Source organism: Camarhynchus parvulus, chromosome 3, assembly GCF_901933205.1.
Source record: "Camarhynchus parvulus chromosome 3, STF_HiC, whole genome shotgun sequence".
Taxonomy (NCBI): Eukaryota; Metazoa; Chordata; class Aves; order Passeriformes; family Thraupidae; genus Camarhynchus; species Camarhynchus parvulus.
Window position 1 is genome coordinate 61,124,660 of NC_044573.1, and position 26,393 is coordinate 61,151,052.

The 26,393-nt window shown below is 43.3% G+C and overlaps 1 protein-coding gene across 1 annotated transcript in view; it reads right to left on the reverse strand.

Moving 5' to 3' along the window:
• RNF217 (ring finger protein 217) overlaps positions 1-22,537 on the reverse strand; it is a 64,536-nt gene extending 41,999 nt beyond the window's left edge. The window contains exons 1-2 of the mRNA XM_030944751.1: positions 22,054-22,537; positions 21,480-22,006 (exon numbers count right to left, since the gene is read on the reverse strand). Coding sequence (XP_030800611.1) covers positions 21,480-22,006; positions 22,054-22,537 — 1,011 coding nt within the window. The remainder of the gene's footprint in view (positions 1-21,479; positions 22,007-22,053) is intronic.
• Positions 22,538-26,393: the final 3,856 nt, after the last annotated feature.

The following is a 26,393-nucleotide window of genomic DNA, read 5'->3' on the forward strand; positions in this document are numbered from 1 at the left end:
AAAAAGACAAAACAAACCAAACCCACTACTAGTTATCTCATCCACTGTTTATATATGTAAATCTATGTTTAACAGAAAAGTATAACATAACATGACTTTTACTACAAACCTTTCACTATTTCAAAACATTGATAAGTATTTGACAAAGATGTTGCAAGGTAGTGTTGTGTTTCTACAGCCTGCTTTTGTAATGAAGCAAAAATGAACAAAGGTAGAGTAAGTCAAGTGCCCTGGGAGACTCAGGGCTAAAATCTCAGTGTTAACAGTAAGGAGGAGATTTGATTTGCGCACTGTGATCAGATAAGGCTGTGGAAATGCATGCAGAAAAAAAACAACAACAAAACAACAGAAACACCACAAAAAGAAGGTTCCTTTCCCTGCCTTAAGTTTTTAATCACTTTGAGAATAGCAGAAGTCCCAGACAGAAAATTAATATGGAAAGGTGGATAACTGTTGTTATCACTGAATTCACATCCCTGCAATCATCCTTTTTGGCTGGTTAGAGAGAATGACCTAGAATAGAAAGGAAAACAGAGGACTCCTACCCCACACAGACTTCTCTTTCTGGATGGTATGCCAGGCTTACCCCGTAACACCAGTTTAACCCAATGGCTCCAGCTAAGTGATCAAACACATATATGGACCTGAAAGGTTTGGGGTGCAGGTCCAGACAGACCTCTCCCATACCAGTTGTTCCCAGCATCCCTCCCCTGGTCTCAGACCCCTTCAACCACTCTATCAGGTCACAGTCAGCCAAGACTGACATTATCTCAGACTCCACCATGACTAATGGATAAAAATTTATGGAATAAGTCAATGTAGCTTTCCTTCCTCTCTCCTTTAGAGACCAACTGCAAGGCTTCAAGGAGAGAAGTTTCACAGTTAGCTAATACAGGAGACTCAAATGTTTTTAAATTAAGTTTTCTAATTGATGAAGCAGCTGAATTAATTCCCCCTGTGACACATGATCACTAGTTCACAACCCAAGAGAAAAATGGGAAGCACACAGACAAGGAAAGACTCTTGCAGAGGTAGCAGGCAACCAGTTATCTTACCTGTCATGTCAATCTACACCTTCAGATCAAGTACCAAGCACATCTCATGTTAACTGTGTTTACTTTTAGGAAGCTACAAGCCCAAAACATGTTCAGCAGCTCCTCTCAGTAAAAAAGAAAAGCTTAATGGCAACTACAGCGCCAGGGTTGGAAGAGCGCACTTGGTCACTGCCTCCATGTGAGTCTAAGCAGCTATGTTTTCCGCACAGCTGCCAGAATTTCTGTTCTTCAGAAAGCAGCCTGTATTTTGTTATAGCTAGGTGATTGTTAGGTTTATGAGTACTAAAGTATATTTTCCCATTTTGCACAAGAACTTAAAATGCTCAGCAACATGCACAAAAATCCTTCACTGAGCTTCAGGTCTCAGCCCAGCATCTGCCGTAACACCCACCCCACAGCCCTCCAAGATGGTCTTCATTGCTTTCCACTTCTGTAGGCACAACTCCTGCTCTCCTCTCAACTGTCCCCTTGAAGGATACAAGAGTCACAGCTGTAAAGCCAGAGCAAGAGGAATTGTTATGAAGTAGGTTTTTCAAGATGAAGAAATACATGACTTGTAAGGAAACAGCTAAAGTTAATAGGCAACTTCAGCAACTTTGGGCCAAGGAGCAGGGAGGAACTCTACCAACAGCTGTCACATATGCTACAATACATTGTAAAGCAGCTGACCATAAAAAGAAAACAATGATTACTAAAAGATATACTATGAATAGAACATCTCATTAACTTAACATACATTGCAAAATGTTTTTACTAAATATGTTTCATTTTTATATTCCAACAGTAAATATGTTACCTTTGGAGAATCCAAGTTAAAAATGGTTATAGTAGGAGAAACTCCTTACAATCAGAAGAAAACCACTACTTTTTATTTCTGTAGGTACTGCCTACCTCTTTACAAACAAAAGTAAAATTCAAACTTGTCTCAACATCACCCCCTGCAATAAACCAAAACCCAAAACCAGAATAATCAAGGATTATTGAGTACAAAGTTTTAAAAAATGATGAACAGGTCGTTAGACACCTGGATACTCCACTTCTGCCAGCATTAAACTTTTGTGGTGCTGCAGAAACTGGTTTGTCATACTGAATTTTTATAGAAGCATTTTTGCAGTACCAGAAGGTAACAGTTTTCAAACCACCACCAGAAAGGACTGGGGACCAGGAGATGGGCAGATGAAGTAAGGTGAAGAAGGTATCAAGTCAACTACATGCATCTCCACTTCTGAAGCCACAGACTCTAGCAGTAATTGAATTCAATACCACTTGAGGAAATTCTAGTTTCATTAATTATTTCCAAAGAATTTATATAGTCCTCAGTGGGAGAAAAGCTACTAAGTAGGAACTGAAGCAGCACAGGAGTAGAAATTACAAAGCACAGTAACAGAACACAAGAGGGTTTGTACACAAGAACACGCATCTCCAATTCCAGATTTTGGCAGACCAAAAATAAAGGACCAACAGATTTTGTGACAAAGAGACAAGTAGATAAACAGAATGATTGTTAGCAAGGAGGAGAAAACTTTTGAAAACTACCTGATTTACAGTTCCTTGATATTTTCATTGAAATGGAAACATCCCACATGCTGTCAAACACTGACCTGTCTAGCCAAAATACTAGTTTTGTTTCAGATTTTTAATGGGATAAGAACTATTGTTTTTTAGAAAAATAACCCAATAGTTCTTCTAGATCCTCCCACTGTGATTATTCCCTGTGGTCAAGCAATCATTGACCACCATTTACGGCTAAAACAAGGTTCTCTAGAGGCCTGGGTAGCTGCAGTGATTCACCTCAGAAAGGGGAAAGAAGTTGCAGCTTTGATAGCTTGTTTGGGGAGAGGAAGAAGAGAAGAACAGAAAATTCAGGAAAAAGAAGAGGGATCCATATCAGCCTTTCCTAAGAAATCCTGCCTTTCCCATAACTTGCATCTTTTCTCTCCTGCAGTTTACCCCTGGAAAATTACATCCTCTTACCTGACATTCATGGGGGAAAAAAGTCTAGTCTTCAAAACTTTCTGAATCCGCTTACTTTCCTGAATTTAGTAATACACACACAGGCTGGCTCACCTCTGAACTGTTCCAGTTGCTCCACATTTTCATCCAGTGATGACTCTGCACTTGTCAAGTCTCTCTTTAGCCAGCATCAAACAGCAGAAGCTGCCACTAAAAGCCGCTGCTGTTGCTATGCAGGAAACTGCTGCCCCAAAGCACACTGACTTTCTGTGCAAAATAAAGGCAGGAATATTTGTATTTGCGACTAAAGTAATAATCAGCTGTATTCTTATGCATAGGGTAACCTAATTATAAAGCCATTTTAAATATGAGGTCTTTGGAGTCTTCTTTCAACCTGTACTGAAATTGAGTACAGGTACTTTCAACCTGTCTAGTAAAATATTTTAATGTAACTATGGTAAGAATTATAGAAGGCCAAAGAAAACACTCACATATAGTTCAATGGGAATAGAAAAGTACCTGAGCCTTTCAACTGATCAATGATTCCCCCAAATGATCACTTACATATCATGTTTTCATATGCAGAATAATTATGCAAATTTTGCACAATAAACAACTTAACACATATGAGAAAGTCTGACAAAACTGTAACTCAAGAAAGCAATAAACATTATTAAAATTAGGAAAAAAAATGAAACCCCATACCAGCACTAATTTCCATACACTTGCAACATTTCTAAAGTACAAACTGTTATGCTTAAAAGTGAAAATTACAGTTCCATTTGATTTCTCATTTGCAAAACTGTAATCAGTTAGAAAGAACAGGGTAGCAAGTCCACACAAAGAAAGATAAAACAAATCATGAAAGCATTTTTTAATGTGCCCCTTCAGCAATTTCTTCATACCAAACCTCTAAAGAAAATTATTCATTTCTCATAAGAGAATATAAATGTCTTGCAAGTAAGAATGTGTTTTTCGTAACACCACCTGACTGACCTCAAAGCACAGCTCCTAGTGATTCTGAGTGCCAAAGGTGAGTTCACAAACTGAGTCACTGCACTAAGTGGTCATCTGTGAGAAGTCCCCACGGACTCAGCTGGGATCATTCTGGAGGGCTCTAACAGTACCAGGAAGGGGAAAAACTGACAACACAGTTCTTCTACCTCCACTATTACATTATTCTCTCTCATCTCATACTCATGAAAGTTGTAATAATCCTCTACTCCTCAAAAACATTTCCATGTGAGACTATGAGCTTCTACACAGTTCTGTCAGCAAGGTGGAAATCAATCCATCACATCCAGAGGAAGAAAACATAACCCTTGATCAAAGGGAATAGCTCCTAGGAGTAGCAGGCAGTTACCTCATGCTGATCAGCTGCTAGGAAAGATGTGCCAGGAGAGAGCACATCCCAGGCAGAGCAAATGAAGGGAGCAAGCAGAGCCCTGCAGCCTCAGCTGCAGCCTGCAAGCCCCCAGCCTCTCCTCTGCCCTGCCTCTGCTGCCTCTGCTCCCTGCATCTCTTCTGCTCTCTGCACCAGGATTCCCACACGCGACACTGGTCTCACTCCTCACCAAACCAGTTAGCCTTCATCCACTGCATCAGAAGCCCTACTGGATATCCAGTGGAATGCAGGCTGCCCTCAGGACCCTGCTGTGGCACAGCATCCAGAAACAAGGAGCCCTGTCCCATGCAATTTAATCCACCACAGCATATTACAGGGGTATAAAATTGCCACCAGGGACAAGAAGTGCATCTAGCTTAAGTCCCACAGGACTGGGACACCTCAGTGATGTAAGAATTAGTGCGTTAAGCCACCTAATGAAAAAATCTGCAGCTAAATAGTGAAAAACTGCAGTGAAATATTTCATTCCCTGTGTGCAGCATTTGTAAATATGAAGACAGATATCCTGCAATACTGAGTTCCTCACTCAGTCACTGAAACACTAAAGATTTGCAGTGAAATAACCTAAATGTGTTTTTTTGGGGTAGGGGTTGTGTGGGTTTTTTTTCCTTTTTGGTTTTTTTGGGGGGGTTGGGTTTTTTTTATTTTGTTGGTTTGTTTTTTCAACCACAGGAGCAACCAAGTAAGGGTTTCTCCAAAGCTCACGCTCAGAATTCTTCAAGCTAACTGTTCACTTGTATTTCCCCCATAGATTCAAGCAGGATGGAACATTTCCATCTGAAAGAAACCAAGAAAATCTAGAAGTCTGTGTTAGGACTCTTCAATTCTAACAGCAGACAATAAGTTGCACCTGTGATGTAAAAATGATAATTTTAATAAATTAAAAATATACTTGCTGAATTCTCAAGGGACTTCACATGATTTTCCCTCTTAGCTATGACAGCAGACAAATATCTTAGGATGCAAGATCTGGGATTCACATCCTACATGAGACTAGACAAACTGCATATATGCAGCTCTGAATACTACACAACAGAAATACTTCTAAGAGACCCTTGGAAAGACCCATTAAACAGTAAATTTGAATGCAATACAGCAAAGAAAATCTAGCCAACCTGCAGGAATTGCTTGAGCTATAATGAGAAAAGTGGAACAAAAAGCAACAGAAAAAGTCCACAAGAGTAGACTAGAACTTTTATTGAGACCCCACTAAAGATGGGGGCACCCCAATTCTGCCTGTATTCCAGGAACTTTATATTTACCGAGGTGTGCAAATTCAGAGAGCAGGAAGGACCTAAGAGCAGGAGTTCAAACACAGAAATCCAAAAAAGAACATGAAAGGAGAAAGGAAGTTATGCAAAATGTATGTATTTCCACTTCCATTAGATGAGCTGTAATTTAACTTTACTATGAGAGTTTAATTATCATCACATTCGTATTATTACCATAATCAGTGTAATTCAATTGTTTATAGGTTCAAGGAAATTTCAACAATCAGGTATCAGTTCTCCAAATTTACAGTTTTTGTGGGGAAAAAAAATTCGGAATTTTACAAGTTTGCAGCTAGTTTCACATGAAACAATACCACAAAGCAACATGTTTTTCCCAAAGAGTTACAATAAAACCGGTTTTTAAAGTAGTTTGAACTGGATCCACAATTAGGCATGATTCCAAGGATTTTTCACTGTGGTCAACATAGGACAAGTATGACTGAACTGCTCTCCTAATTCTGTTTTTCCAGTTTAAAAAAACCCAAGAAATCTTTGTTTGCTTGGGTTTGCACCATGTAGTATTAGTACAACTAATTTATCTGTTATACAACCCAAGACATAATATATGCAGATAATTTCTCTAAAACCTACATCCCCCCAAAAAATTTCTAAAATGTGAATAAGTAGTGAAAACAACAGTATGCCAAAAAAACACTAACTTTCTTGAAGCCATGTTATGTGTTCTGTAAGTGGGACAGTGAGAGCTTCTCTGTTAATAAAAAAAGCCCTTTTTTTTTTCTGGTCTCATTAGTGCAGCCCTACCTGCCCAGCTGTATTAGTCACTTCCTGCACAAGGACATTTGGACACCTACATGGCATCAAAACACCTCTTAGTCCATCTAACACAGTACAATATAGGTTTAACTGGAACATTAAAGCTGCAATTGGAGTAAAACTATCTATTGTGACATCACGCACAGGAACTCTACTGCTTCAGAAAGATTAGATCTTTATCCCAATGCCCTCCTACCCCAACCAAATTCTGTGGAGGAAAGATAGGAGGAGGAAAAAAGGAAGGAAAAGCAGATAAATGAAGTCTTAATCTCACAGTTATTCCATTCTCTTATAGAATGGAATTGAGCTTGACAGGTAAGAAAAGGGAGAACAAAATCTATCTCTTCTGATACTTCAAGGAGATGGAGGTTGTCTTACAAAACCTTTGGTAAAAACCAGTGCAACAGTAAGATAACTACTACATGCTTTTATACATCCAAATTTCACAATCGTTCCACTTTGCAAACAAAACTATTCATATAATAGAAGCACAAAGCTATAGAGCTCTGTCTTGAAAACCACTGCACTGGAATCACAGCTGAGTAACAGAGTAACACAGGCTAGCCCAGAACTTCTGCAAGCCACAGGGAAGAACACTTCCCAGGACCATGACTGCTTTGGACACAGTTCAGTCCCCTCTCCAGCAGTGTACACCACAGCAAGGAACAGAGAAGCCAGCTGTACATGATGTGTCATGAAGGTTGAACCAAGTGTCTTAGCTGAACACAACAGAGTGACAACAGCAGTGCAAAGCATGGACAGTTCTCAGGGAAATCCATTACCTGCTCTAAAGCCTTCATCAGACAAAAGGATGTGACACGTAATTACAAAGATCCTACTGCAAAGGAAGTCTCTCTCCTGTGCAATTAAACATGGCAGGGAAGAAAACAAGACAAACACTTCAAGACAACAGAAATAAGAAAAGTTCACAATTGAGTAATTTTCACTTGAATGGCACTGATGAACTATCTATAATGTAACCAAGTTTGTCTCCAATTCTGTAAACCTTTTCAGAGTGCTACTACAAACACCGTATGCAAAAGGGTCGCTGTGAAAAGGAAACTGCATTTCAAAAAACTCCTGACAGGGGAACGGCAACTTATCCAGGAAAGGGAAGAGGAAAGAGAGCAAAAGTTGGAAGCTGGTGAGGACAGAGGTCACTCTCCAGGATCTTTACAGCACTCATTAGATAAGCATGTATCTTTTGAAGAAGCTCAACTTCCTGCCATAAATAAAGGTTTTATAACCCACTCAAAATATGTACCAGCAGCCATTTATTTCTTTTCATCCATCTTATTAATTGGGCAGTAGCACTGCATTTTTCAGGTGTTTCAATAGATGATTACACAAGATATACTATTATCTGATATATTCCAGAGAGAGTTCCCATCAGTTTTCCCACCATGGCTTACATATATCAAGAAATCCATTAAAACTATACAACTGTCAGAAATATTTTCCATGTTTCAACATCTGCTGTTGGTGTCAGCATGTGTCACTTTTCATGTTTGTGCAAGGTTTGTTCAAATCCAGAAGTAGGCTTGCTGTGATCCATCTGGTGCTCATATTGATTGCAGAGCCAAAATTTGCATCTATCAGTGCTTCCATTAAATTTGTCTTTCCAGACAGACTTCACTGGTGAACTCGGAGACATGAAGCGATATAACCCTGCAGGAGACCAGTTAAGTCTCGTATAAACCTAACCCAACAAGAACTGAATAAAAAAAATTCTTACATGTTGCACAGTCTTCAAAGGTGCAAACACATACAGAACATTAAAAACATAAGGCATGTATGCATGGCTACCAAGCCTCTAACTCTATGCAATATTTATTGATTTTCCCTGTGGATCTAGCTCCTACATAAAGCAGTTATAAAGAGCACAACAGCATCAACAAGCTCATCTAGAGAGTTTGCAGATGTATTTCATGGCAAGTACAAAACTCAATGCTTATTGCATCTCAGCAGCAAAGCCCTCCCTATGTACACTAGATCAGGCACACAGCCAGGACGGATGTCACCATAATCCCCAATAAACCACCTTGCAAGCACCCTGAGCTTCCAAAGGACTGCCTGGCAGTTAAGATAAGTACTCTAAGAATGCCAAAATCTGTCCACCAAACTTGACAGATACTGGTATATAAAACTAGAAGGGAAAGAAAAGAGAAAAAGAGAAAGCAACAACTTAGAGTGAAATATCAGGAGATAAATCCAGAATGATAATGCTGCAGCCTGTCAACTGAAGCACACAGCCAACTAACAGACAAGGACATTCAATATCCAGCTACTTCCTTCCAGTAATTTACAGCAAATTTGCCCAGGTGTTAATAGTTAGTTTCCCAAAAAAAAAAAGTCTTTTTCAAAACAGACCCCACACCCAAATCACATGATTTTAGAGATTGTTTTTCAATATTACATAGCTCCTCCACCTTAACCATCTGTTCTGTTCATTGTTTTAATGTAGAAGCAATCAGTGGAAACTAAAACAATCACTGGTCTTTGCTAAATGCTCTCTCTCACAAGTTTCTTTATACAACAGCCTGCATGCATTCCCTTGGAGAGTTATTTCACAAAGGCATCCTCTACAGCCTAGGTCAACTCGGGTAACACCAATGCAGTCTCCTCTGCCAGCAGAGGGAAGGAACTGCTTGAAAATTGCTTTGATTCAGCCAGAACAGTCTAATCAGAAACTGCCTCAAAAACTCAGGTTTGAAATTTATTTGAGAGCTATTTCTCCTAAAACCAGTGTGAGATGCTTGACTTCACCTTCCATACAAACAAAACAATGCCGGATACAGAGCACTGTTTGAAGCGTGCTGCAAGCAGGTACCCACTGGGCATTACAAAGTATTTTACTGTTTGCGACAGTCAAGAAAAAAGTAACCCCAGACAATAAAACTCTTCTAGCATTTCCTCACTGGACTCCAGCTTCTCAACAAAGCGCACTGAGAAGCACAGGCAGCCTTACCATCTAACTGGGCCAAATTCAGCACACAGTGGGGCCACACAAGAAGCCTTTTGAGAGTACTGAAGGTGCTGGTTTTGCAAACTGCTCTGATACTGCACCCTTCTTCCCAATTTCAGGGACTGGAAAGATGCTCCTAAATCCCTCTCTCCAGTAGAGGCTCATACTGATTTCCAGCAATTCATTGCAATTTTTAGAGTTTTGTGTTGTGCCAAAAATTCTTTACAAGTGCCTACCCAAATGACAACCTCTTGCATTTAGACAGATCAGTTATTTCTTCACCCAGTTCTGCTTATGCTCAAGTAGAGAATTCTGCATCTGCACAACAGTTCTTTCCTCCTTGCAGTCCTCCTTGGCTCCATTTTTCTTAAACCTGATTTATTGGATTTAAATCACAGGTTTGTGGAGGGGTAGTGTGGGGGGAGAGGCCTTACAGAGGCCACCCACTTCTTACACGGGTGGCCTCTGTAAGAAGCTGCCAGAAGCTTCCTCCATGTCCAGCAGAGCCAGTCCCTGGTGGCTCTAAAGACAGATGTGCCGCTTGCCAAGGCTGGGCCCATCAGAAATGGTGGTAACACCTCTGGGGTAACAGATTTAAACAAGAGAAAAAGAATTTGTTGTGCGGATGTAATTGTGGCCAGAGAAGAGCAGGGTGAGAATATGTGGGAGGAACAGCCCTGCAGACACCAAGGTCAGTGCAGAAGGAGGGGCAGGAGGTGCTCCAGGCACCAGAGCTGGGATTTCTCCGCAGCCTATGGTGCAGACCATGGTGAGTCAGGCTGTGCCTCTGCAGCCCATGGAGCTCCACAGGGATGCAGGGATCCACCTGCAGCCCATGGAGCAGCTCCATGCTGAAGCAGGTGGACGCCTGAGCAGAGGCTGTGACCTGGTGGGAGACCCATGGACAGAGGGGCCCATTCTGCAGCAGCCTGTCCTTAGGGGACTGCACCCTGTGGAAGCGTGACCCATGCTGCAGCAGTCTGAGGAGGATTGCTGCCTGTGAGATGGACTCAGGTTGGACAAGTCTGCAGACAATTGTCTCCTGTGGGAGGGAGCCCACGGTGCAGCAGGGAAAGGGTTCCTCTCCCTGAGCAGCGGGAGGAACTCCTGATGTGATGAACAGACCAAAATCCCCATTTCCAGTCTCCTAGCTCCCTGGGGTAGAAGGTGGAGCTGGGAAGGAGGGAGGAGTGGAGAGATGGTGTTTTAAGGCTTTACTTTACTTCTCATTATCCTGCTCTGATTTTGTTAGCAATAAATTTAATTATAATCTCTAATTTGATTCAGTTTTTCCCATGATGGTATTTGGTGAGTGATCTCTCTCTGTCCTTATCTCAACCCATGAACCCCAAGTATTTTCTCTCTCCTGTCCAGCTGCAGAGGAGAGACACAGAGAGGCTTTGGTGGGTGTCTGGCATCTGGCCAGCATCAACCAACTACACCTAAAACTCCAAACGAAGCCTCACCACATACAAGTGCCTCACTGCTCTCCTCTCTATACCAGAGCCTCAAATTGCATTCAGGTTTTAGTGGTTTCATCATTATCAGCCGTTTACATCATCTGCCATCATTCACCCAGATCTGCTGTCTCCTACTAACATTCCAACAGCTGGACAAGCTCTTACTTGAAAAATAAAAATAATCAAAGACCTCTTCCTTGCTCCTTCTTTTCACCATAAGGATAGATAAAATTCTCCTACGTGGAAACTCAATACAGAAGCACAATGATAAGCTAGTATCATAAAACTTATTGTCTGGTGCCAGTTCATTACTGATGCAATGAAATGGGACTCCTGCTCTCCTCTCCTCTCCTCTCTCCAAACATCTCAAAGCCGCTCACTAAAAAACATGCTTCTAGCCTGTAAAAGCTGTAGTCACAGCCCAGTGCACATGCTAGAACTTTTCTAAAAATCTAGATTAATTTTAAAAAGAGGCTTAAAATTTTTATGGGTCAAAAGCAGTACACCTACATAAACATAAAAGAATCAATTAGAGTGGAAAAGAATACGCTGGAATAGTCATTATTTTGATTGTCTGTTCCAACAGAAATGTTAGGTATTTTACTTATACCAAGAGACGGTATGACCAAGCTCAAAAGAACCTTCACTATCAGAATCTAATTACACATATCAGTACTTCCATGACAGTGCCATACCTTGCTTTGTTGTACATTTTTAAATGTCATATTCAATACCAATGTGCATTTTGTGTTTTTGCAGGAAAAAAAATCCCAAACAAAACAAAACACCAAAAAACCAAAAAACCCAACACCCCTATCCCCATCCACCAAAAAAACCCTCAACAAAACATAACCCACACAATAAAACCGCCAAATTCTTCTATAATTTTAAGTTCTGCATCTTTTCACTTGTTATTCAAATAGATTAGGAACAACAAGAGACTTCCTTTGAGAACTCTGTGGTGCAGAAAAAGATTTCTCTCAAGAAAATAACAACCATACTTGGCATTGCTTGGCTGCAGCAAACTAAAGCTGTTGAAACAAGCAAGATCCAGAGAGAGGTTCCTCATTTGCAACAATATTCACATGAAAAATTTCACTTGTAAGACTATCTTCAGAATAATCTATGTTACAAAACACGAGGATGCTTTAGAATTCAGCTAGTTGAAAGCTCCTATGTAATGATGCCACAGGCAGTGGAGACAGGAGCAGTGGGTACCAGCCTGGGCTTGACTGGGCACCTCAGAGCTGGGAGCAGCTTGAGTAACTCCCTGGACCCTGCCTGTCCAAGAGCTGTGGGTGCAGATGCACCTTCAGGCACTGGATAAACTGTAACTTCTGTCTGGATTGTGAAAGAGGAAATGATGCAGCAAAAGGACAAAACCGCAGTTTTGATTTCATGGAGCTCAAATGAAAACCCCCATCTGCCACCTTTGTGAACATGCCAATTTCAAATGTTTTGGTTTGACAGGCTGCCACAGTTGCCAAAATAAACTGCTTGACTTAGCACTTTATTCAGTACCACCTTGCGGTGAAATAAACATTTGTACATTGTGCATAACACAATTAGAAGCTGGGTATGAATAAAAGAAGCAAAAATGACTGTGAAAGGTTACTTTTTAAACCAGGTCTTTCTGATGATGGATCAAATGATGCACAAATAGTAGGGAACAAGTAGCAGACTGGGGTAAGCAGCACTGCTAGCTAAAATCACTGTATACCGTCAGCTTTAGACAAGTTTCCTTTTCTTGACATGGAAAGAAAATAGAATGAGGTCCAGAACTCATTTTAGATCCTTAATTTACCAGAAGTGATAGTCTGGCCTTGTCTGACAACCTATCATGGCTTGGGTGAGGTTCTCATGAAGCATTACACTCTGGGATAATTCAGGTAGGATTTGATGAGTGGCTTTCACTGAAAGAATAACAAATCAAGCCTTGACATGAAATACCTACTTTGCTGAGACAAAAGCACTCAGCAATGTCCATCAGTAACAGCTGCACCTCACTGCAAGGAAGATTTATATCTTATTGACTGGGAAGATGCTAGTAATTTAAAATAAAGTAGGAACTCCAAATTATGTCTTGAAAAAATTGATATCTTCAGAAGCTTGAAAATTACTCTTTAAATGTTACTGAGAAATACTACAAAAGCAAGGCTGAATTTACTTTCCATTATACAAATGAGTGAAAATTTCTGAGTCTGCTTGATTTCCACTTCCCTTATGTAAGACAAATGGGGACCACCAGATATGTGCATACTTTGAAATATCCAGATTTTAATACTGTATTTCACTTTGGCCACTTTGAGGCCTAGGTGCACCTGTATATGTCAATATGCATAAATGTCTAACAAAAACAACACTTAGACTGAACTCCAGTGTTTCACAACTCCTTTTCTAACCTCCATATAGATCTGTTCATCACAGAAAAACATACTAACATGCACATTTTGTAGTTGGTATGCAACACAAGGCATCTAAATACTGTGAGCTATCATTGCTCTTTTGCAGATCCATCCATTCCAAAAAAGTCCAAAGTTGCACATTCTTTCCCATTTTTAACCTGCAGGCTAATGCCATAAAGTTAACTAAACAGTTTCCAAGCTACTGCACAACTGAACTGCACGCGCATGTAAAAAAGCACTGAGCAATTTATACGCTTACTCCTGTGAGGCTTCGAAGGGGACAGATTTTACCTGGCACTGCACAGGTGCACTGGAATGGAAAGCCATAAGATGTCCTCTCCCCAGTTAACATTCTCATAGTGAGCAACATTAAAATGGCTGAAGGGTTAAGAAGCCCCTCCCCACATTTCTTTGTCCCCCTGCAGCAGCAATAGTACTGACTATAGTGAAGGACACTATATTCTTTTTGCTTCTACAGGGAAGTGGCACCTCACAGGCACTCTGTAATCGTGTCACAGATGGGATGTTGTACCTACCTACTCCACCCACCCTGCTGCCAGTGGGGTATAGAAGTCTTCCAGCAGCTCAGTAAAACACTAACCCATTATTTTCCTGGAAGTTCTATACTTTAAACTGAGTTTAGAATCCTTACTATTTTTTTTTCTTTTTTAAGGCTAGATTTATTTCCCGCCTACCTCCATCCAACAGGAAACCAGAAAAAAAGCAAGACCCATTTCACTTTCTGGCCACCATTTACCAGAATAACTGGCCAGTATTCAGCTGCAGTTTTAAATAGAGGCCAAGGATCCAACCTACATGGAGGCCACCAACCTTCACAATTCCCTTTTGTTTTATGAAAGCTTACCCTGAGCAAGTCCACCTTCTGGAGCAAACCAATTCCTACATGATCATCATGCCCTTCCCATCCCAGCAATCTTCTTCTCCTTTTTCTTCCTTCCTTGTATTGTGTGAGCAACCCAACAGAGCCACGTCACAGCTGAAACAGTTTGGATAGGACTCCCCTCTCCTACAAGCTAAAGGGAGAGAGTCACTCAGATCCCCATCCCACACCCCTAAGCTGATACACCACAATTTCTACAAGATCAGGAAGCCAAACCAAGTAAATCAGAGAGGTACCTGCCTTTGCTGCTATTCAGATTATGTTAGTGGTAGAAAACAATACACAATGGCATCAGGATGACTAAGCTTGAGAAAATAAAACTTTGCCCCTTCTATTTTCCAGTAAAATCTTATATTGTTCGTGCTGTACTTAATAAAAACATCACTGGGGAAAATGAGTGCTCTGTGGTCTACTTAGCAAGCTCATAAGGAAATGGAAGTGTGACAGACTTGGAAATTTCTTTACCTTTTCATGGACTTCTAATCTAGGAACTGCACAGCCTTTCTCACAATTAAATAAGTAAATGAGAGCAACAGCACATCCCAACAAGGCTGTCAATGAAAATATACATCAATCTCAAATCAAAGCAGTGAGGCAGCATCTAAGGTAAATGTGGACTTGAACATGGAATCTAAGCCATTTCAGGTTTAATTCCAAATCTGGCCTAAACTACTGTTAAACTTCTGACCTTCCACACTGAAATCCATAAAATATTCTTCTGAGTAAAGCCCTGAATTTTTCACCCTAATTTTTAACTTCCAAGTAGAATTAATTTCTTTGCCCTACCAAAAATTTTTCAAGTACTTAAAAATGGACTCAAAAATTAAATAGCCTTTTCACAAGGCAAATTTGTCACTTTTTCTAGTATAGAAAAAGTAGTATTCGGCTAACAAAATCCTATAGACCAGGACTTTTTTACTTATAAAATATAATTCATCAAGAAAATACTTTAAAAAAAGGAGCAGGAGAAATATAAACACAAGCAGATAAAGCATACAGAAAGACAGATAAACCTGTAATGTACTTCTTCAGGGGGAAGCCTCCAGTTTGAATTCTTTTAAAGAAATTACATCCCTTACACCTTTTAATCATTTTGACAATGTACTGACATCCTGGCCATTTAAAATACATACTTTCCTCGAGCCTGGCTGGTTTAGACAGCAGGAAGCAAGATATTTGTACAAGAAGAAAAGAGGAATGAAGGGCCAAGAGGCCTCAGAGCAGTTGGAAGAACAGTTGCTCTGGGTGGAGAAGCAGTTATGGGGCAGAGGTGAGCTGAAGGCCTTCCCAACCCTCATTTAACTCCTTAATTTCTTTTTGTTTGGACAACTAAACACCAATAGTTCACCTATTGGTGAATTTCAATTCATTTAGTTTAACTTTCCCTGGACTGACTCCATACCTGTGCCTGGTGGCTCGTGTGAACAGCTGATAGGGGCAGCGGGAGGGAGGGCTGGCAGCAGATGATCTCCTGATGGCTCAGCCTGTCTGTGGTCCCCAAAGCCAACACCATCCACAGACCAGCGAGGTGCAACACACTGGCTGTGAGAGACAGCTGACAAGGAGGGCTTCTGCTTCACAGAAATAACATATTTTCATAATTAGGTCTCAGCCCCAACTAAAACAAAACTGGCTCTCCATCTCCCACTGCAATCTCCCAATCATAGGAAAACTACACCTCAATCAACTTTACTATCAACATCAGCCAACTTATGGTATCACCGTAGCACCTACCATTTACCCTTACCACTCACTTACTACCAACATCAACAATTTCATGAAGCCATTTATCCTCCCCTCAGGAACTGAGGCCTTTCTGCATCAGTAAAACCCTTCTTGCAACTGTTCAAATATGATATCATCTTTCCTATTCTCACTATCTTAGATCCCAGAGTTTTACTGAAAATGTTCTTTGCTGTAAGAACAGCCACTCTCTTCCGCTTCACTTCATAACAGCATGGCTAAGAAATGACAGCTACAATTCCAGCTCTACACCTGCCAAAGACTTATCCAAACAAGAGGAAGTCGTAGCTAGCCACAAAGAGTAAGCTAGAAGCTACTCCTGCAGCACAGGGAACAAACATACCATGTGCAGTGCTCATATGCTGACAGAGCACCTAGGTCTACATACAGTGGGATAACTAGGCAGTATCATCATTCAAGAACATTGCTCAAAATAGTTTTCTTTAAAATTAATTTCAAAGTGTTTTCATCAATGCTGGATTTGTAAGCTGTTCCAAACTTAAGTTTTAGCACAAACTGGCTTCACCAAGAAGCATTCAAGATGGACTTAAAGTCTGCCATGTATCTTGTCAACTTGAAAGGCTAACTTTCACAATCTTAGAGGTACCTGGGTATCATCCTGAACTGTGACATCTGCCTATGCAGCAGCATTTTGACACTGGTACTGTATACAACACATTAGGAGAACACAACAGACTTTTCAGAAGCTGCTTGCTGAAAATGTCAGAGAAGTAGTTTAGGTGCTCTTGCAGCTTATAGGCTGCTTGCATCTGATGGACCAAGTCTATCTGCCTTCTTCTCCTCAGGAGCACAGCCAGCTTACAGTGGCTGAGGCTGCTGATTTGGTTTAGAAAGCCTGTAAACCAGCAGGTTCTTTTCTCCTCCTGCACCTCTCTTCCTCCTTTGGAAACTTTGCATTTTTGCAATGTCAGCTGGAGGGGTGGTCGCTCACTCTGCCATCACCTCCTGGCAGGCAGTGTGCAGCCATCCCAGCAACTCGGTAGCTGGTGTTAGAGCAAGGTTTTAGATTAATTACCCTTGCAAACACAGAGCTGCTTCTGCACTGAATGACAGTGGCCTTTCTGAGCTCTGGTTTGACTCAGGGCACAAGCAGCTCATTAACCATCAGATGATTCAGCACTTGGTGCCTACATTTCTGCTGGCTGGTTTTCATCAGCAGACTACAGCTTTGAAGTGTATCATTTATATGATACCATCAGACACCTGACGAGACACAGGTGTCAAGGCCCTCCAGCTCCCAGCCAGTACTAGTTTTATGTGATGCAGACTGCTCTTCAATTTTACTCTTCACTATGAAGGTTTAAAATCACATTCCCCACAAAAATCCTGTCTGTAACAGTCAGCAGCTTTTTTTCTCCAGCTCTTCCAGAAAGAAATCATGCACAGAAAAGAGAGGGGTCAAAAAAAAAGATCTCAGGTCACAGACAGAGACTGAGGTCCTGAGCAGAGGATGATCTCCACATTTCATGCTCAGAAGGAAGAAGGATTCTTGTCCCACCAAAGCTAACCATAAACAAAACGCTGTCACATGCAGTCCTTCCCCACCCCCAACCATTCCTTCTGATTTACTCATGGCTACTAATCTCATTAGAGTTCCTATAATTAAAGCACCATAAAATCTGATGAAGAATACAGTATGGTGTTTAAATTAACTCACCCAAAGTCTTTTACTATAAGAATGACTACTCCAACAGAGTTACAAGATTTACAAAATAAAGCTTCACTAATGAGCACAGCATCAAAACTGGATTATCAAGTTTCCAAATTTGCATGTAGAAAAAGCAGGCACTGAGGTTTCTATAAAACTTTTGCAGCCATTTTATAGGGAAAGTGAAATGCTCCCTCTTACATAAAAATACAAGCAGCCCAGAGTGGTTAGGCAGTGAATCACTTTTTTAGCAAACTGTAGTATGCTCAGTTTCTGTAATAATTTGGGTTTGGTGCCATGTTTAATGAAGAGAAAGATGGGAAGTGAAGGACGTGAAGAAGATACAGATGTAATATTACACCTGTGAGATTAAGTGTCCTGGTTCTTGCTTCCCTATCCCAAGTTTATATCTTGGATGACAGAGAGCAGAAACCCACAAGCTTCCAGCTGAATGGGAAATGGTTCTTCCACACTTTTGATCCCAACCTTACTCAACACATACCTGAGAGTCCATGGAGGGAGAACACTGGCCTTTCAGACAATCACACTCTTCAACCTCACCCATTAAGCGTAACAAAAAACAGCTCTGGGCTGCATCAGTTCCTGGGGAAAGAGCTTGCTGGGACCTGACTCAGGCTCTGTGGGATCCACAACAGATCCTGAGCTCCACACAACCTCTTCCATGACAACCCATTACCCATACCCATCAATTACCACATCATCAATTTCTCTGAGTCCAAACAAATGGTCACAGATTTTTTTTGTGAATTGTAGATCAACTGGTCATACTCAGATCCCAAAGAGCCCTGAGTGCTCTGTGACTATCAGGATGTGAGACAGAATAGCTAAATAGAGGCAGAAGTAATGTTACGTGATTTCCCAAAGTCAGGCTCCAGATCAGCCTGGGCATTCCAGGCTCACCTGCTAAGCTTCTGCTCCAGCCACTAAATCTTTGAAAGGGATTATGCAGCAAGGTGCCAGTGATAAGACTGGACTTGACCTCTATGGACCTTCAGACGTTACCTTCATTTTCCAGCACGATGAGCAACAACTCAGCAGTTGGAGTGTTTTCATCTGGCATTCTTTTTAAGAATGCCTAAAACTTCAGTTGATTTTCTTATCTATAATAGAAAGGGCTTGGAGGCAGAAGTTCTGATACTCATATATTTGCATAGAGGAAAGCAGGATGCATTAACAGAGTTTTTACTTTGCTACTCCATTAAACATCATTTCAGGGATCACAATGAAGCATGAAGAATACAGCTTTCTCCAGTGAGAGAACACACACAGACATCAAAGACTACACAAATTATTTTAAGTGCTATACTTCTGCCAACATATTCCACATTTTCAGCATGAGAGACCACTCCTCCAGAGACGTAGAGTCAGCCAGGGCAGAGATTACTATTTCTCTGACAAGAAAACCAGATCTAAACTATTCACAATGCTGCTTGGCTTTTTTTTTTTTTCAACTGTTTTTTGTTTGTTTTCAATTTTAGGTACATTCTTAAAACAGGCTGATCATATCCAAAATAAGATCTTTTAAAATTTTCAAACAAAACCAGTTTTTCAGTATTTACACCTTTTGAGCATCCCATAATTTTTTTTTAATTTCCTACAAAAAATGCAAAGTCTCAAAGATGAAAGGTAACTTGATTTCTAACCTATACTGGCTTTTCATTCATCCTTCCCAGAAATTCTCCTAACATAACTGACACGGAGATGCTTTCTCTCTCCCCAGGATGACTCACAGGGTCCTTCCACAGCACAAAGGAAAGAGAGATCACTTCTTGTTCTTCTTGAAGAAATATTGCTTTCTTGTCCTTTTCAAAAAGGAAGATAAGGGAAGAACACATTGGACTGTTATTTGCTGCATTTTGTTTCACTTTTCCCTAACAAATTTATCAAGTAGCTAAAATTCTGCCTGGTCATAAAAGCATCTGTAACAATATGTCCACAGAAGCGCTCTGTGAATCTCACTCCTCAAGATCAGCATCCCTGCCCCACCTTTAAAGCACAGCAGTTAAGTACCCATATGGCTATGTGCCACACGGGTGCCTTCCTTTCCCCATCTGCTGGGACCAGCTTTGCTGGTGCTTAGCAATAGCAGTGGCTTCCCTGAAGGGCATCCCTGCATACACATCCAACACCTGGCCAATGCTAAACCCACTCCCTAGCACATATACCCGCTTCCTAGGCCAGCCAGCTATTCCAGCCACCAAGCTGCTGCTTCCTTCTCCCAGAGTTCAGCCTAAACCAGGCAGAGGAGTTCTTCAGTATGGCTTTAGATACCAGATCATATAAGTTCCATTACATCACTGTAAACTGCAGGCACCTACAGGACATGGGGAAGATCACCCTGACATCACAACACTTGTCAATTTCCAGCTTAAATGAAAGTCAGTACTCTGACATATGACCTCAGTGGCAGATATCAAAGCAGCACAAATGCGCACTGACAAAATAATCTAAAAACTTAGTGAGAGTTTGCCGTCTACCACTTATCTACAAATCAAATCATTCTGTGCATGAAGTCTCAAGAAGGCTTATTAAGTGTTCCTGAGTTTCAGTGTTACAGGAAACACACAAAACATCCAATCTATCAGTTCCCAAGTAAAGCCCTTTGCTATTATCTAAACATATCCAAACAAGATAATAAAAATGCTACTGAGTTTACCATTAGCCAAAACAAATGCTACCAGCACCAGCAAATGCTACACAGGCTATCAGGGCCCATAAAGGAGCAACTTGCACTTCACGTGCAATTTCCAAGCAGCGAAATGTACTCTGGTCAGAAGAGGCCTGTCAACTATTTATGGATTGCGGGGGTAGCTGTAATCATCCATTCCCTTCCCTATACGTACAGCCCAGCAGGAGCACAAACTGCCCCAGCACAGCACCAAGCCCCAAATAGGTGAAAAAATTCATTCCACCCAGAAACTAGCACATTTCCACCAGGCACATCCTAAAAGCTGCTGCTAAATAAAAGCATAAAGGTGGTAAGCAAAGGGTTTAGTTGATTTTGTTTTTCCCACACACACCATAGTTCCCCCATTGTTCTTCGTGTTTAGGGTATGACTACACCAGCAGCAGAAACACACAGATATTCAGTGCTGCTAAACAAACTACAGAAAACATTAGCAAAGACAGACCTTAGTTATCAAGCTGCTGATTTCGGTTTGAAACAGCAGCTCTGACTGACAAAACAGTGATGAACATGTAAGCACCCTCTACACCAGTTATCTGCCAAGATGAGCAGTTGCCTGCCCAGGATGGGAAAGTTGTGTTTCCAATTTTTTTCCTCCAAAGAAGTTATTGTTTACTGTTGTTAACTGCAATTCTTCACCAACAGTCACACACACCCTATTTTAAGCTAGCACAACTGGTGCAACACCAAACGCGATGTGTCCTGCGAGGAGCAGGCCGAGCGGCTGCACCAAGGGCCCGAACATCGAGCGGCAGCGGGCAAAACCCACGGCTCCAGGAGCCGCTCCGGAGGCGGCTGCCAGTGCTCCCGAACTCCGCTCCTTATCACTCCTTGGCCGCCTCTTAAAAGAAAACTGGTGCCGCCGAACAGGTAACAGCAAGAGTTCGAGATTTCAAAGCGAAAATTCTTATAAAGACAGCAAGAGCCTAAAAACGCATTAAGCGACCAACCCGACCAGCCGCGTACGAACGCGCAGAGCAGCGCTTCGGGAACGGGCGGTCGCTGACTCCGCAGCCCGCACGCAGGTGGCGGCCGAACGCGTTCCGTACGGGACGGGAAAGGCTCCTTCTCCCTCCGCACCTCACGGCCCAGCCCCGCTCGCCGGGCTGCCCGAGCATGCTGCGACCACAGCCCCCCCCGGCACACCCCGGCTGCGCCCGCTGGGAAGTACCTGGGAGCTGAGGTACCGCCGGAGGCACTCCTCGCACACCGCCTTCTTGCAGCAGGACAGGGGCTTGATGGGCTTCTCCTCCAGGCACACACGGCAGCTCAGCACCAGCAGCGGCCCGAACTCGCCCGCGATCAGCCCGGAGAAGGGCTCGGGCAGCAGGTACAAGTCCACCACCTCGATGCTACCGCCGGAGGACAGCGGGTCGTCGCCTGACACCACGCCGCGCCGCGCGGGGGGCTGCCCCACGCCGGGGCCGCCGTGGGGGGAGCCGGGGACCGTCGCCGGCCGGTCATTCTCCACGCAGTAGACGGTGCAGTACACGTGCCGCCGGGGGGGGCGGCGGCGGCCGCTGCCTCCCTCCGGCCCCTCCTCCGCCGGGGCCGCCGGCTCCCCCCAGCCCGGCGGCTGCCCGGCCCGGCCGCCGCCTCCGCCTCCTCTTCGGCTCCTCGCCGCTCCGGGCCGGCGGCGGCCGGCGGCAGCTCTCCGCCTCGCCCCCGGCCCGGCAGCCCCGCCGCCCGGGACCGCCTCTCGCGGCGAAGGCGGCTCGTCGGCCGGGCTCCCGCTGGTCCCCGACCGGGCTCGGCGGCGCGGCGGCCGCCCGCGGGGTGCTCAGCGAGCTCTGCTGCTCCCCCATCGCCGCCCGCCGCCGCTCCTTCCCATCCAGCCGCCTCCCCGGCCCCGCTTCTGCTTCCGGGTCCCGAGCCCCGCTGCGCCGAACCCCGCGCTGCCCGCCCGCGGGAGGGGCCGCCGCCGCCCGGTCTCCCCGCCGAGGGGCTGCGGGCGCAGGGGAGGGAGCGGCGGCAGCGGCGGGCGCCGCTCCGGTCAGCGCCGCCCCCGGGGTGCCGGCCCGAGCCCGACCCCCATGCCGGGGAGGACGCGGGCAGCCTCCCCTGGTGCCGCGGGGCAGCGCGCCCGGCCGCGCCCCGCAGCCGCCCCGGCCCGCCCCGCGCGTCACCGCCCCCCGCCCGAGGCGGCCGCCCGCCGGGCGCGCCCGCCCCCGGGCCGGCCCGCCCCTGTCCGCGCCCGCGCTGACGCAGCTCCTCGGCTGCGCCCCTCATTCAGCCGTAAACACTGCGTGGCTGCCCGCACGGCAGCGCCCGGCATCGGCACCGCCAGGCGTTGTCCCGGGCCCCAGGTTCCCTCCGACCTGTGCCAGTACCTGCGGCCCGGGCGCAGAGTAATGTCCTCTGAGTACGTGGTGAGCGTCCGATTAAAAATCAGCCCCGAAGGAAAAAAATTGTGGTGAGCATCATCGACTCTGCTGTGAGAATCACGCACTAACATCAAGGCAATAGAGTAACATTCACAAAAATAATTCAAACTGTTAGCAACACGAGTATCCACACAGGTCCGAAATGGTATTTGCTTCTTCAAGTAGGGGCAGGAATTAGGGGGATGTATGGACATTCTGCTCGAGAGCTGGTCAGTATGCCAGTGCCTCTGCTTGAAGATGGTATCTCCAGGCCTTGATGTCATCATTTACATCATCACATAGGGAAGATGTCATGGAACTGGTGCTGCAGCAGCTGAGTACCTTAACATGGATTGTGCAGTTTCCATCCCGAACTTTGTGTTCCTCAGAGGTTAATGAGATGCTCTGCTTGGGAGGACATGGTGTTTGGCTTAGCTAGCGCGAGAGGAGGAGGTCTGCAAGTCGGGAGATAACAGTCAGGGACATCATGGCTGTCTGCATGTCGTACCCTCAAGCCCAGTGAGCTCCTGATTTCAGGCTCATGCAGGGAGCAGCTCCGTGTGTTTGCCTGGCTCTGTGTTTGAGCTCAGCAGCGCAGCTGCTCAGCTGCAGTGTCCCAGAGTGCAGGGCATTGAGGACACTGTATGCAGCCAGTCCAGCTTTTGGTTCCTGTGTGGCACTGAAGTACATGTGCCCTCTGGGATGGAGCTGAGCCTCTCAGAAAGTCACACAGGGTGGCTGCTGAAGGCTGGCAGTGGAGGCACCACGGGCTCCGTGTAGCAGCTGGCAAGAGCTCCTGGCTTGGGGGGGCTCCTTGCCTTGAAAATGCTGTATTTCTTGCAGACCCAATTAGATGTGAAAGTCAGTGGGTATGAATTTGTGCAGTGTCAGACTATAGTTACCCTTCCAGGAAAACAATGTGGGGGAATTATTTATTTTAATCAATATGTATAACTTTCTTAGTTGAGCCTTTAGGGATTATGATCCCAAAGCTTACTTTGAAAATACCAAGTGTAGAACTTCTGATGATTGAATAAACATTAGAATTTCCTACAGGCCTACCACTCAAGAACTTGGAACTTCAAGTAAAAACTAGAAAGATAGCATCGTTGCAAGAACCAGAATATTGCTCCACTGTTAATTTGGAAATGTGTGTGCTAAAGCACAGCAGGCGAGAAAGGTCCTTCAGGAATTCAGGATGGCAATTATAATCATGCTTAGCTGAGGGGAAGCATGAAGCACATAGGAGTTACAGAATTGCCTGTGTCCTACCAGCTGATGGTCTAAGGACAGGTAGTTCAGTGGCCTGTGCCCAGCCATAGGTCATGCTGGTCCTGGCTGTGAAGAGTGAGCAGATGTGCCGGCCCAGCTGTTCCCAGGGTCTCACATTTGTGGGGGACTGTGGGATTTGCCCTGACCTTGGCTGGTGAGCAGCCCCCAAGGGGACTCTCCCACTCTGACAAATATATCAACCAAGTCTTTGCAACAAGTCTTTTGCCATATTCCGTATATATTCTCTCAGGCGTATTGAAAAAGTATGAGATTATACAGTAGTAGACAGAAAAAAATGCAGGTTTGAGGTAAACATAACATGACCTGCTAGTACATACTGATGGCCTTTCCCACTGTGCCTTTACACAGACTCATATTTGAATGACATTAGGGAGAATTTTCACAAAAAGACCACGCCAGCCTCCAACCAGCCCCCAGCAATCTGACAAAACAGGATTTTGTGTTGCATGGCCCTTGCTTTTGAGAGAAGGAGCAGTCAGTGAGGGGTGCTGGTTCTGTTGCACTGCTCGTGGGTGCCTGGAGGCACGAGGCACGAGTCCTACAGGGATGAATGTGTGGATCCCAAAGAGGCTACACTGCTGCTGACAGGCTGCATGATGTGTCTTAGGCTGGCTGTTGCCCAGGTTTTGAGAAACCACGAGTCAGATTTGCATCCAGAATGAGTCTGTTGCTAAAACTTTCTTGGTTTAAAATGTGATTTTTAGATCCACACATTTTACATTCTCTGTAGAGCATGCCTAGCCTTACGGAAGATATTAGAAAGATAGCAGCACTGCTGGATTTGCATAAGATAACAGATTAAAATAAATTATCCTACAGAGATAAACCTTTTTATCGCCAAACTGTTTGGTTTACAAGAACTTCATTATGTTTGAGCACAGTTGTGTAGAACTGAGCCTAGTTGCTTGAAAAATCACTTTTCTCCCTGTGATGTACTGCCAAGTCAAACTCCACAGAGATTCACACATTTGAACTCTGCAAATGAAGTATGAAGAAGCAGCTGGCAGGGCATTAATTATTTGTGAGACAACCCTGGTTTTTGAAAGCTCTATCCAGTGTAGTCCACCAGAACCTAGATTTGCTTATCGTTGGGAACGTAGCAAATTCCATACTACTTTTCTTTTCTGTTGAATAAAATTGGAGGGTTTGGTTTGAATAGGTGTGTTTATGGCTGGTCCTTTTACTCATGCCTGTTTTTAAAGTTCCACAGCTTCAAACCAGAGGAGACACTTGTATTTTCAAACAATGAAAGTAATTGATTGCCACTCTTCTAGTAAAGCCTTAATTTGGGATTGTTTTGGGTTTTTTATTATTTTTGTTATTAATTATTCACACTGAACAAAGAGGTTGTGATGCCTATTGCATCAATTAATTGTATTTTTCCAAATTTGTAAAATTTTCCAGAGTAGTGCCTGAGAATCGCCACTCTTGTTTTCTCTCTGTTTTCTCTCCTTCTTTCCTACCTTCCTTGCTTTCCTTTAATCAAAGAGCACAAGCTTATGTAAAATTTCAGCAATAATAACTACTGGGCTATGCAGCATATAGGCAAACTGCAGAACTCATTGCTACACACAGTCATGAAAGCAGTTCTGTAATGAATTACAAAACTGATTAGATACTTTCTGCAATACAACAGAGCTAAAGCAGCCTGTGCTGTTTGTGTCATATATCTATCTGTGTGTATACTTTATATGTGAAAGGAGGATTTAATTTCCCAGGGCTGTGATTCCTGAGACTTCTTGAAAATTACTTTTACTAAAAATAATTAATGTTTTTAGAATAAGTAATTAACATTCATTCTTCTGGGCTTATGCTGATAGCCTCTGAGGAAATGTGAAGCCTTCTTTTTCTATGTAGTAAGTAAGTAACTGGCAGTATGGTACTGGGTCATTGAGTGCAGAACTTGCTTTGTGAGGAGGATTCTTGGGCTTCTGTTCATCTTGTGAGGTAGAAGATTCATATATATTTTACAGGAAGTGTAGGTTAGAAAAAGGCATGCACTAGAATAATTTCTTATGAGCATCCTAATTAGATCAGGAAGAATGACTGTGTGCCTAGTTTAATTGCTACAGTATTTATTTGGAAAACAGTCTGTGCCATTATTTTTATCTAGCACTATGGAAACAACCTTCAAAACATAACTGTGTATCTTACACATTGCTTAAACAGATAAACCCTTTGTACTACCCATGGTACCTACTGCCCACATCTAGGCTAAGGAGAGAAAATGCTTTTCTAGAATTTATGGATCTTTCTAAACAGATCTTATTAATGTCTCAAGTCATATTTTAAAGGGCACTTAGAACCTTAATTGCTTCTCTTGTTTTGGAGTTATTAATTCTACACACTTCTTCAAAGTTCTTTTTTACACTTGCAACACTGCTTTTATTTTCTTGTTTTTCTGCCTGCATCACTAATTTTTAGTATGT